The 13,313-nt window shown below is 38.1% G+C and overlaps 2 protein-coding genes and 1 long non-coding RNA gene across 3 annotated transcripts in view; 1 reads left to right on the top strand and 2 right to left on the bottom strand.

Moving 5' to 3' along the window:
* Positions 1-13,313, bottom strand: part of LOC135086038 (uncharacterized) — an 82,610-nt gene that overhangs the window by 49,573 nt on the left and 19,724 nt on the right. The gene's annotated exons all lie outside the window — the stretch shown is intronic.
* Positions 1,903-6,710, bottom strand: LOC135086020 (putative Dol-P-Glc:Glc(2)Man(9)GlcNAc(2)-PP-Dol alpha-1,2-glucosyltransferase). The gene is made up of 2 exons (XM_063980792.1): positions 6,560-6,710; positions 1,903-6,222 (listed from the first exon to the last, which is right to left on the bottom strand). The coding sequence occupies exon 2, from the start codon at positions 6,195-6,197 to the stop codon at positions 4,737-4,739; it is 1,461 nt and encodes a 486-aa protein (XP_063836862.1). The 5' UTR covers positions 6,198-6,222; positions 6,560-6,710; the 3' UTR covers positions 1,903-4,736.
* LOC135085861 (uncharacterized) lies at positions 7,238-12,928 on the top strand. Its single transcript, XM_063980645.1, has 5 exons — positions 7,238-7,575; positions 8,840-8,999; positions 9,908-11,355; positions 12,648-12,769; positions 12,900-12,928. The coding sequence occupies exons 1-5, from the start codon at positions 7,415-7,417 to the stop codon at positions 12,926-12,928; spliced, it is 1,920 nt and encodes a 639-aa protein (XP_063836715.1). The 5' UTR covers positions 7,238-7,414.

Here is a 13,313-nt window from a genome sequence, read left to right as displayed (position 1 = left end):
TGACACACAAAGTGGGCAAAAAGTTGACAACACAACCATTCCAATGAGGGCTATCGTTTTTATACTTAACAGTTGGCACCCCTGGCGATTGACAGGACCTTACTCTACAGTGGCGCCATCTTGATGAGTGCAAATGCGATAGTCCTCCTACCACTTTAGCGCCCACCAGTTGGTGCCACTGTCTTCGCGACTAGCAAGTGACAGGACCTTACTCTACAGTGGCGCCAACTGGTGAGCGCTAAAACGATAGCCCTCATTGTAACAAAGACGTGTTGCGAATTTCTTGGCTACTTTGGGTGTCACGAACTATATGACGCTGACTGTACCTATATTATTTAATTTTGAACTTTAATACCAGTGTTATTTATTAGTTTTATACATTTATATAATTTTAATTGATGTTAATTACAACGTGATTTTATTATAATGATGTTATGTACAAATTATCGAATTTATTTGTAATTGAAAGTATTGTGAACGTTTATATTGAGTTATTTTATTTGCTTGTTGTCATGAATGTAATTTTTTGTTAAAATACAGATGGATTCAAACTTCCAATGATTCTAGAGTGACTACGGCGCGCCGAAACATTGTTAAAACTGAAAAAAGTCAATGAGCTACAGATTTTGCTCCCAGTTGGCGCCATTGTCGAGTAAGGTCTTATCTCTCGCTAGTGGCGCCAACTGGTGAAAGAAAATTTCTCCACAACTCTACTCTTATGCGAGGTTTAGACTAAAGCCCGGTCTGTGAGCACGTAGAATTTTGTCCAATGACCCCAAGCTACCCATCCTTATCGCTCGCGCGTAATTATATTGCCGTCGCGACTGTGCGACGGGCGCCCGCAGTGAGTGTGTGAGCGCGACAGCAACATAATTACGCGCGAGCGATAAGGATGGGTAGCTTGGGGTCATTGGACAAAATTCTACGTGCTCACAGACCAGACTAAAGCATTAAAACTTGCAGAAGTTGACTTCCGCAAGCTGTTTAAAGATCGTTTCATCCACTCGGACGCGCCCCACCAATGTTTGGTCTCGGTCGCGCGGGGTGCGGGGAGTTTGATCCGAGCAATCCGTAAGGCATTATTGTAGTATTCGTGTGCACTCATGGATGATTTAGCGTGTACTGATAACACTCAACATTAGCGGAAGAATGGTGGGGCGCGTCTTCGTGGATGAAACGATCTTTACTAGTGTAAATAACTGTGGCAAGGCAACTTCTGCAAGATTTACACAGTGGTGACAGCTTGCGGATGTAAATTTCTGCAAGTTTTATTGCTAGTATCGCTTTTTGAGACATTTTTACATCATTTGAAACAGCTTTCCGAGACATCTTAATTGATGTTTGTTTAGCATTTTAATCAGAAGTATTTGATGATAATAATATTATTGTTCGTAATTATTGTAACTTTGAAGACATTTTGCATTTTATTACGTGAGAAAAAATTGTAATCACTTACTTACTTATTGTCAAGTGTTGTTACTTGTTAGTTTTTTTATTTACAATTATTGTGATAGTTACTTTTATTTACGTTACCACTAAAGTAATGATTGTGATTATTTTTTAAACAGAACATCCTATACAGAGTATTTGTACTTAAATTAAAAACATGCCAAAATGTAAAGAAAACGATATAAACATTTGTTATTAATAAATTAACGTAAATTATTTATTATTTAAAGTTTTAATCAACATCGTAAAGTACAATTTTAGAGAATTAAATATTTTATTACTGTACTAGTCATTTTTATTGTAAAACCTAGTAAGGAAGATGAACACGCACAAATAAAGCTCACTAGCCTTTGTGAGTTGCAAGAACTATAAGACCTGTTATGTTACCATAGGGGTCACTTAAAAATTTGGGATTTGTGGTGAAGGTGCCTTAGGGAAGTAAATAAAATCGTATTTCACATGAAATTATTTATTATCATACTTATTAACACATTTCATGCACTAATACATACATTTTAAATCATTCGTAGATCATTCATACAATACAATTAAATAATAATATCACAACAAAATAAATTATCGATATGACTCTTTATGCATTGTTTTTATAAATTAAATAGTTTATTACAACATTTAGATTTGGAAAAAATATTTTATTTATTCTTTCTAACTTAATTTTCACAACATCCCTGGTTCAAAATATCGTGGCATATTTACCCGACTGCGCAACGCAAAGGTGGGTAATGTTTTAGAAGTTTTCTTTTCATGTTTAATGGTACATCATACCTATTAAAATGTTTTATATTATGTAATATTTTTGGGTACATCTAGGTTCTATATTTTACATAAATTACATATTATAAAGACTAAAGATTTTGAATTTCTTTACTAAATTAAAGTACGCCAATATATGGGATACCTATTCAAAAATAACAATTCTTTATTAGCCTTAGGGACTTGAGCTAAAACATTATTTTTTACTAACTAATAACATCCATCTGTTATTATAACTTAATCCAATAACACCCTGTTGACTACAGATTTTTAAAGCCTGGTCCGTGAGCACGTAGAATTTTGTCCAATGACCCCAAGCTACCCATCCTTATCGCTCGCGCGTAATTATATTGCTGTCGCGACTGTGCGACGGGCGCCCGCAGTGAGTGTGCGAGCGCGAAAGCAACATAATTACGCGCGAGCGATAAGGATGGGTAGCTTTGGGTCATTGGACAAAATTCTACGTGCTCACGGACCAGGCTTTAGTCGGTCGATAGTAAGATCGGGCTGTTTAATCATTATGAACATGTATGGAAGTGCGCACATTAAACCGATTTTTGCGCTGCGTCTTCTCAGCACTGGCCCATTTATTGTCCCGAAGCAGTGGTAGGGTTAGTACTGGGACGTATACTTAGGCCCAGAACACACGGTGAAACGCAATTGCAACCAAACTGCAACTTCTAGTTACTTTTGAGTTGCATCTAAGTTTCTGCCATAGCGTCCGTTGAGAGACCACACATGACGCGACCATTTCAAAATGGTTTCAAACTGGTCGCGTCATGTGTGGTCGCAGTTGCAGTTTCGTTGCAATTGCGTTTCACCGTGTGTTCTGGGCCTTATAAGCCTACTCGCAAAAATAAAATGAATTTTATGAGTGAGTATACATACGCAGGCCGCTACCAACCGATCAAAATGGAAAGCATTGGGGGAGGCCTATGTTCAGCAGTGGACGTCCTATGGCTGAAATGATGATGATGGTGAGTATAGAGTTTTTATTTGGTATCGGCCGATTCTTCATACAAATCGGAAGGCGACCCAACATCGGCCGACTCAAAGTGTAGTCTGTGAGGAGTATACCATTGTGCATTTAACCTTGAGAATACAAGATAGTTATTAGTTTTTGATATTGATAAAGAATGCAGTATTATATTAAGACTTCATTACATTAGAATTGGCACACTTAGGAAAACTTTAATAACATAGTTTCGCAGATTTCTTTCCTGCAAATGTCTGCCATAACAAATAGTTGGCGACTTAAATTAAGCCTAGACGCCGACCACCGACTTTTAGTTGGCCGATAGTTGGACCCGATTCTAATTTGTATGAAGAATCGGGCGATATCAAATCGGTGTAATGTGCGCACTTTCATACATCTCCAGCCCGACCCAACTATCGGCCAACTAAGGCCCAGAACAGACGGTGAAACGCAACTGCAACGAAACTGCAACTTTATGATCATTCTGATGTATGAAAGTGAAAGTTTCAAACTGGTCGCGTCTTGTGTGGTCTCTCAACGGACGTTATGGCAGAAACTTAGATGCAACTCAAAAGTAACTAGCAGTTGCAGTTTCGTTGCAGTTGCGTTTCACCGTCTGTTCTGGGCCTTAAAGTTGGTGGTCTGCGCCTAGGCTAAATGTTAATTATTATTTTAATTCCGGATGTAGTGGAACTATCTTAGATGATATCTGATAACACATCCGATATGCAATCAGAGATATTATTTTGATTTTATTATTTTAATCCTTTGGAATCATCATAATTATAGATCGCACAACGAAAATTGAGGCGAATTCATATTATGGTACTCACTCACGTAATATTTGCATACAGGAACACACATACATTCAAGTTCAAATATAGAATACACTAGCTACCTAGCTCTTGCTAAATATAACGAGTGCAAGAGAGACAGAAAGCGCTTGTCAGTCACACAGATCGTTTCATCCACGAAGACGCGCCCCACCATTCTTCCGCTAATGTTTGGGTGTTATCTGTACACGCTAAATTATCCATGAGTGCACACGCACACTACAATAATGACGCTCGGATTGCTCGGATCAAACTCCCCGCAGCACCGGCCCAAAAATTGGTGGGGCGCGTCTTCGTGGAAGAAACTACCTATTTACATACACGATACATTCCATTACGCGTTACACCGGTCTGGACCTGGCTTTATACAAATCTTTGCTTGTGTTGATGGCCTCAAGTCTCCCTGCGCGAATATTATATATTTAGGCCCAGAACAGACGGTGAAACGCAACTGCAACGAAACTGTAACTTTGTGATGATTCTGATGAATGAAACTGAAATTCAAACTGGTCGCGTCATGTGTGGTCTCTCGACGGACGCTATGGCAGAAATTTAGATGCAACTCAAAAGTAACTAGCAGTTGCAGTTTCGTTGCAGTTGCGTTTCACCGTCTGTTCTGGGCCTTAGTCTTCTTTTTAAATGTATTTTAGTTATTTACATACACATCTTAATAAATTATTTAATCGTACAAGAAACGTAAATTATTACCATATTATCCTCTGCATTTGTTCAAAATTCTCCCATTTAATTTCTTTAGTGAAAAATACGTAGAAAAAGGCAGCATTTATAATAGTATACCACAAGAACTCTAGAATTACATACTTGTACGTGGGTGGTCGGAAACGAAGCCTACAAATCATGTACGGAACCAAAAAGTATCTGATCTCAATCATCTTTTGGAAACACAACGATATAAAAATGCTCACACAGAATGCAATCAATAATGAAACGCAGTTATGCTTCCGTAAGTTCTCATACAGATTCAGCAAAAGGAACGTGTATATGGGCACCATTACGTATCTGGCAAAATTGTATTTACCGTACCAGCGGTTCCAGATGTAAAATGTGTAGTGACGGTTATCAGCGAGCAAATACGGGTGAACTAGAGTGTTGACGTGTACTATGGCTAACATTAACAATGCGATAAGTAAAACTCTAGTTTTGTTTCTGAAAATCAGACTCAGCGTATCCGGCACCTTCGATACCACAAACGGTAGGCCAAAGAATCCGTAGAATAGCAAAAAGTAAAATAGCTGAGGTATGTGGATAGTAACCTCGTGCGCTTGCTTATCACCAAAAGCAACGGAACCGTTGAACACAAGGAACGTTGCAAATGTTAGTATAATGAACAAGTGACTGGCAAGTGTCTTTGCATCTCTGAGCGTTACATATTTAAAAAACGTCGTCAAATATGTGCCGGAATGGTATTTGAGAGCAATCCAGAAGTCTTCAAATTCATAATGGCGTTTCAATTTCGATGTATCTGTGTCTTGTCCAATCAAAGAGTTTTCACCCAGCTGAACAGAAGTCAAGTTTCGGTTGCCGAATACTCGGGAGCTTTTGATGAAAACCTCCAGACATTTATGGCCGAAAAACATTATTATCCAAGCGATATTTGTCTGCCGCATCGCGATGGCGGTTATACCAAACGTGATTATACACATATGCCGATTATTTAAAGAACTCACAGCTGAATACAACAACAAGAACGTCAGCGACCAGACGTCAGTGTAATAAACAAAAGAGAAGAAATACAGCGGTGGGAGTGTACTTAACGTGAACACTTGAGCCATGAGTAAATAAATGTCTATTCCTCGTCCATAAATTAATATTAAAAGGAACATGATGATTAGGAAGTTGAAACATGAGCCCATCAGGTTCGCAAATCGAAGATTATAGATGTTGCATGAGAAAAACATGTTACCGAGGTGTGTTGTGGTGATGACGTACAGGCCAGGCGGTGTGGTGATCTTCGGATCGTAGTGGCTGTAATTTCCAGCGCAGAATACCTTTCCTTGGGGTATGTGGAAGAGCTCATCAATGACTATGTGGCTCGTAGCGAATATTTTGTCGAACAATGTTTTGGATATTGCAAAGTAGAGGATCAATGCCCCTAGATACACTAGCCGCCTTTTGGGAAACCAAACTCCTAATATGTAGACCATGATTTCAATGTTGGATATTGGTTATCTGTAAAAAATGAATAAGTACATTGGATTATTGTAAATTGCAAAGCCTAAAGCCCCTAGAATTTTAGATGTTTGATGTAATGATAAAGGTTTAAGATGTAGTTTTGATATAAATAAAAAGCAAAACAATTAATTTTATAAAATGTAGATGTGTAAGTCTATGATATTCTATGAAATTATAGAACCACTACCTATGATGACTACACGCAATAATAGACTAATTACACCTTATTACAATCCTTGAAGGTCCTTTAAGAAAGCCGAATTACGGTAAAACTGAGTAATTTTAGAAAAATAATAGAAAAAGTATAGTGATACAAAATACATGGCTAAATTACCTCGGGAATAGGAGTTATCGCATACACTGTAGCCTTATCACTGGGAGACTAATTTGCATTCATAATATGTCAGTTCGGAGCGCATTTTACATTAACATTTCAGAAAAATACAACAAGCCGGGCGAAAATTACTGACAAGAAGAATGGCGGCGGCGCGGCAAGTTTTTGACATTTTTTTGCAAATGAAATGAACTAAACGTAATTATTGATTTTGTGGAGAAAGTAAATAAAGTAAGGATATTATAATTTATAAATTATGCTCATAACTATGTAATGAATTTTATCAATGAACTGTAAATTAATTATATTTCTTCAAATGTTTTAATACACACGTAGGTACTTATTTTTATTGTAAGATAACTAAACGCAGTGTACCCTTTTTTCGTTACACGCAGCACAAAAATCCAATTTACTTTATTATCTCACTTTAATTAATCGAAAGAAGTTTAAAATTTACTCGCCATATCATTTTTATTTCAATATTTTTTAAGAAAATTAATTTTGTTTTGTAATTTTCGTAATTGCTAATCAATTTTTATTGTTATTAAAATATCAACATTAAACATGAGGACGTGAAATGAAACGGATTTTCATCGGGCATGTTCCGTTTACATTTTATTTTGATTATTTCGAAAAATTGGTCTTGATGAAGCCATGTGATAGGTAGTTTGAAATCTGAGTTTTCAAGTTTATGGAATGTTGCGAATATGAACACAATTTCATTTCATGATGACAGCTCACCAACGGTTTTGATCATTTTTGAAAGTATTTCACTAATTTTAGTTGTTTTGTTACAAATAAAATGCTTAAAAGCTTTATATTTAAGCGGTATTAGTGTTTCTTAAAGTGTTAAATATGGAAGCCAACGATTTTGTTGCAAAATTAAAGGCAAACGGGAATAATGAAGATATGTGTGACTTGAGCACAGTTTTTGATGAATACAAGGCGATTTTGAGTGGTTTAGGTACTAAAGATAAAGCACCCTTCTCCTTGAATGTCCTCTGCATACTCTGCAGGTATGTATTAGTACTTAGATCCTTGTTAAAATACTTTAAACTTCAATAATTTTTAGACTCAGTCTGCGCCATGCTTTGTCGTTTTAATCCTGAGTTTGCCTAATATATTGCTTAATATTGAAGTTTTTTGATTCCACAGATTCATTTATTTGTAGTTCTGATATTTCTATTGCTGTTATGCATTAATTTAAAAGTGTATATCTAGCAGAAAACTCAATTTGGAATCTTTCTTTCTACTTTATTAGTCTGACCATTTGCAAGTGTTTTACTGACAAATTTTAATAATAAATTTGGATAGAGATATCCTCTTTACTATCTAGTACTTCAGTGAAATAAGTTACTAGTTTAGTTCAGTACAAATAAAAAATAGAAAAAAAGTTAAGTTTATCTTTTTAGTGTAAATCTCAAAGGACACAGCTAGTTCTGTGACTTGATGAGTAACTGACATGATATCTTAGCTTTTAGTCTAAATTTTTTAAATCTTTAAATAAATAAAAAGCTTTTATTTCCCCAAAAACAGTTTGGTTACAATAAATAAATTATTAACAAATATTTGTTTTGCTAATTCCTGTGGCACCCTGTGTGGGCAAAAGCCTCCAACTTGCTCCACTTTTGCCTGTCCAGTAGCCTTATTCACGTTACAAAACTTCGCACAACAAATCGCTGAGTTGCGATCCTATCGAGTTATCTTTCTATCAAAATGACCCTTGTGAATACGGATTTAGAACTGTTTTTCAATGGGACGACTTCTGAACGTTAATGAAATTTTGACTGTCAAAATACGTGAATTAGGCCACTGGGCTAGATCAAGCTAATTATCGCCTATTCTCATAATGACATCTCTTAACACTGTCTTCCTTTTTAATCTTTAGTCCAGGGTTTCCCAAACTTTGGGTCGCGACCCAGTGGTGGGTCACGAGCGAACATTGAGTGGCTCTGCCTGTAGAAAGTCCTTTATTTCATGTATATTGGTAATGGTTTATCCTATAGGTGGGTCCCGTGTTTGGGAACTTGTATTACATGAGTCGTAGCCCAGACAACTTTGGGAACCACTGCTTTCTTCTTCTTCCTCGGTCCCTCACTGATGAGGGTCACGACCACAGATAGTGTTCCTCCACAGACTGCGGTCATAAGCTGTGTGGACCGCACGATGCAAACTCCCGCCCACTGTCTTCCTCACCGCGTCCGACCATCTCGTCGGTGCCCTGCCCCGAGCACGTCTTTAGTCAGTTCTTATTTCTCACCTCGGAACACAAATTTTCAGGAACATCGACAAAGTTCCAACATGGCGGGACCGTATCGATGCCAAGCTACTGCTAGAACTGAGCATCAGCTGTGTGCGAGAGACCAGGTGCTCCGACAAGCCAGACCGAGTCAAGACGTTGGCGTGTATTTATCATATCCACAAGCATGCTGTCAAAGTGGTAAGTAACTGACTAAAGCCCGGTCTGTGAGCATGTAGAATTTTGTTCAATGACCCCAAGCTATCCATCCTTATCGCTCACGCCTAATTATGTTGCTGTCGCGACTGTGCGACGGGCGGCCGCAGTGAGTGTGCGAGCGCGACAGCAACTCAGACTATACACGCTTCATACATTATAGACTTAACCATTAACCAGGCTCAAAAAATTGGTTTTCTTGAAACATATCTTCATAGAATAAAGTTCAAATTGATATGGGCTCTGTGGATACCAGAGCTTGGCTAAGGGTTAATTTACAAGTTCATAGCAGAGTCTTTGTAGCAGCAGATGACTTGAAGTCGAGACGCACTGATTTCCATGTTTGTCCATTTGTTCATTTCAACTAAATGACGTCCACTGTTGGACAAAACCTTCCCCAAGGAATTCCATAACAACCAGTCCTGTGCTGACCCCATCGAGGTACTAGCTTTCTAAGTATTTCTATGACATACCTTCTGAAGACATGCTACTTATGGATGGTATTTCATAGTAATACATAGCCTTTAGTCTGAAGGCTTTAGAGCGCTTTCACATTTAGGTAACATTAGCAGCGCGACAAACGCGCGACAGACGCGCTGCCGAAAATTTCATACTATATGACAGCGGATGCCTGCCTTCACATTATAAAAACGCCGCTGCCGCGCTGCTGTAATGTGTAAGAGTAGGCGCACACCGTTGATGTTTTGTCGGCCGATAGTTTAGTCGGGCAGTTGATCAGTATGGGCATGTATGGGAGTGCGCACACTACGCCGATTCGATTTGGCCGATTCTTCATACAAATTAAAATCGGGCACAACTATCGGCCAACTAAAAATCAACGGTGTGCGCCTACTCTTAATATGCCAAATGACCAGTAACTTTTATCTTTTCAGCACTCAACAATCCCACCAGAGCTTATTCTCAAACTATCATTTATGCCATTCGAATACGACACAAAACATTTGCTTCACGAATACAGCAAAACGTACTGGAGTATACTCATCGACCGTATCACGTTTATGGAGAAACTCAAACCAAAGATCAATCTGATGAAACTGCTGCCAAAACTCATTGATGACACCGTCAAAGTTATCCAAATATTTGACACTGTTCAGCTATGTGTGAATATATTAACGTTTCTGGTAAAGAAACTTCATTTTTTGTATAACGATTTAAATTCCAAAGAACTGCACAATGTTTTTAGACAAATATTCCAAAGTATACAAGCGAAGACAGATTTGAGTTCGTTTAGAAAGTTGAAAGAGAAAGAAACGATGGATTTGTATCAGAAATATAACGATTGCTTTTATGTAATCGCTGAGAATGCTTCGAAGTTCCAATTCAAAGGTTGCAGTCTGACTTTGGTTGCTGAAACTGCCAGGAGTTGGTTCGAACACAATCCTGAAGTTTTAAATTGCATTGATACTTTTTATTTGAATGGATTTTGTAAAATAATCGAAAACACAAACGAAGCTTCTACAGTTGAGAGTACCTTAAACCAAATTTTAGCTGCGTTTGTCAGTCATGAGAAACTTTATGAAAAAGTAATGAAAGTAACGTATCCATTTTTGAACCAAATCGTCCGGCTACTCATTGACAATGCTGTAACAATCGCAGATTGGTCTCAAGTCTTCAATCCCAAGATTCAGTACAGCTATCTAAATGTGATCATGTATCTTTCAACGAAGAAAAGCGATCAGTTTTTGAAATGTGACAACTGCAAGGTCAAATCAGGTCTCCACGACACCCTACGCTTGCTATTCTTAATCAAGCACTTTCCATACATATCTATCGCTCAAAATATGGACGTGAAACCTATACTACCAATTTACTACAAACTAGTAACAATTCAACACAAAGTATTGCAAGAATTACGAGCATTAGGTTGTGCAAATCACGAGAAGTGCTTCAGAAAGCTTCAAACGGACATCCATAATACAGCAATAACGTTGAACAAGGCTCACTACTACGAATACTCGATAAAACTCTTCAATTTGTACGTAGAATTGGAGATTCGTCATTTTAAAGACACTAGTGACTTGAAGAATATTAGCAGAGCGCTGTACAACAAAAGTATATGCGAACTGGATTATAAATTATATGAAGACGCTTTAAAAGATGCATATTTGAGCTTGCTTTTCTCGCTGCCAGATGGCTTGAAGACGGAGAAACATATGAGCTTAGTGATGGATATAAAAGCGAAAGAATTGAAGTCGAAAACTAACGAGGAAGATAACAAAGACGAATTCCAGCTGTTTTCGGTTTTAGAAGTATGTAAAAAGGTGTTGGAAGAGAAAAAGTACGGGAATTTGAAACCTTTTGTTTGCCATTTGAAGTTTAGGTAAGTATTTTTTTAGTACTGTTTATTGTCGATATTTAGGAGTGCAGTAAGCATCAAATAGTTCGTGACACCAGGCCTGTTCATCTCCGCGAGTTTACATCGAAAACAAAACACGCACGATGGCCCACCTGCAGGATACTATTCGACAAGGCCTCACATACGAGCGAACATTGACTCACGCACGCGTATTCTTGTGTATGATGGAAGAAAATAAAGAAAATGGTGTACTAAATACTGTGCAGTATTTAACTGCCTAAATAATAATAAAAACACAGAATGTACTTTTTTAAGTTGCCTCAAGACACTGAGAGGTAAATAAGTAGTTAATATTATTCATGATAATTCATGCTAAATCATGTATTTCCTCCGCCATTTTCCGCAGTTTGGCACCTCACGTCACATCATTTTACCGAAGTCAGCCCTATAGCTTCGGCGCAGTGCCGATCACTGACGTTTGTCAACAAAATGGTGCTTGACTCTTGAGACATGCTAAATTACACCATATTGTTAATGACATTGAGCATACATTTTTTTAAATACCTTCGCGAAGTAAAACTTCTGTACGTAGTACTTATTATTCATACACGTCTTTGTTACAATGAGGGCTATCGTTTTTATACTCAACAGTTAGCACCCCTGGTGATTGACAGGACCTTACTCTACAGTGGCGCCATCTTGATGAGTGCAAATGCGATAGTCCTCCTACCACTTTAGCGCTCACCAGTTGGTGCCACTGTCTTCGCTACTAGCAAGTGACAGGACCTTACTCTACAGAGGCGCTAACTGGTGAGCGCTAAAACGATAGCCCTCATTGGAATAAGGTTGTGTCAACTTTTTGGCCACTTTGGGTGTTACGAACTATTTGACGCTGACTGTACTAGGTCTAGCATTTGCCCGCGGCTTCGTCCGCGTCAATTTAGGTCTTAAACCCTTTCGAAATCCGGGATAAAAACTATCCTACGATTTTCTCTGAGTTTTAAACTATCTCTATAACCAAATTTCATCAAAATACGTTCATTACGTTTTGCGTGAGAAGAGACTAAACCTCTATCCATTCATTCTCACAAATCTTATGAATTAGTCATCATTTCAACCACAGGACGTCCACAGCTGAACATAGGCCTCCCCCAATGACTTCCACATCGCCCGATTGGTAGCGGCCTGCATCCAGCGCCTTCCCGCTACCTTTATGCGGTCGTCGGTCCACTTTGTGGGCAGACGTCGCATGTTACGTTATTAAAAATAATAGCTAATTTTAAATGTATTTTAACAGCCTTATTATATTTCCACAGCGAACTCCTAAGGCACGAATTCTCAATGTACGCCAAGTTATGGCCTTCCATAGTGCCAATAGCGGGCGTATGGAAATCCCTCCATAGTCTACTGAAGAACGAGCACGAATCTTGGTGTAAAGGTAAGATTTTTTCATAAAACACGTAAGTCTAAAGGAATTATTTCTGGCGGTGACCGGCATTTGCGGCAAACCTGCCGAATTTTGTTCAATTGATTTTTTTACGTGGTAGTTTGCATTTTATTGTTATTAGCTGTTAAGCCCGGTTCTCACTACCGGTAAAACTCCCGGAAGGGCTAAAATGCCTTCAAAAACTTGCCCGTCAAAACTAAATTTTTTCACAAAAAATTCATTTAAGTTTTTTGGTCATTATTTTTCATTTTTGTGTTTTTTTTAATGACACATTATAGGCTTAAAAATGCATTTTTTTATTTATCTGTAAGACGGTCACGTAAGAAATACAAACAATTTTTAGGTAGTCACATAAAAAATTAAGCCCCTCCCATTTCAAGAGGAGAGGGTGGGCCCACATATGAGGGCATTTTTGTCGATAAAATTGACATCACAACAACGTCTTAAATTATCGCTAGCCCTATCCCTAACACACTGTATAAATTGTACAGCCACTAGCCCTTCCGGGAGTTTTACCGGTCCGTAGTGGGAACCG

The sequence above is a fragment of the Ostrinia nubilalis genome, chromosome 30, assembly GCF_963855985.1.
Source record: "Ostrinia nubilalis chromosome 30, ilOstNubi1.1, whole genome shotgun sequence".
NCBI classification, from domain to species: Eukaryota; Metazoa; Arthropoda; class Insecta; order Lepidoptera; family Crambidae; genus Ostrinia; species Ostrinia nubilalis.
This window is presented reverse-complemented; position numbering and strand designations above follow the sequence as displayed.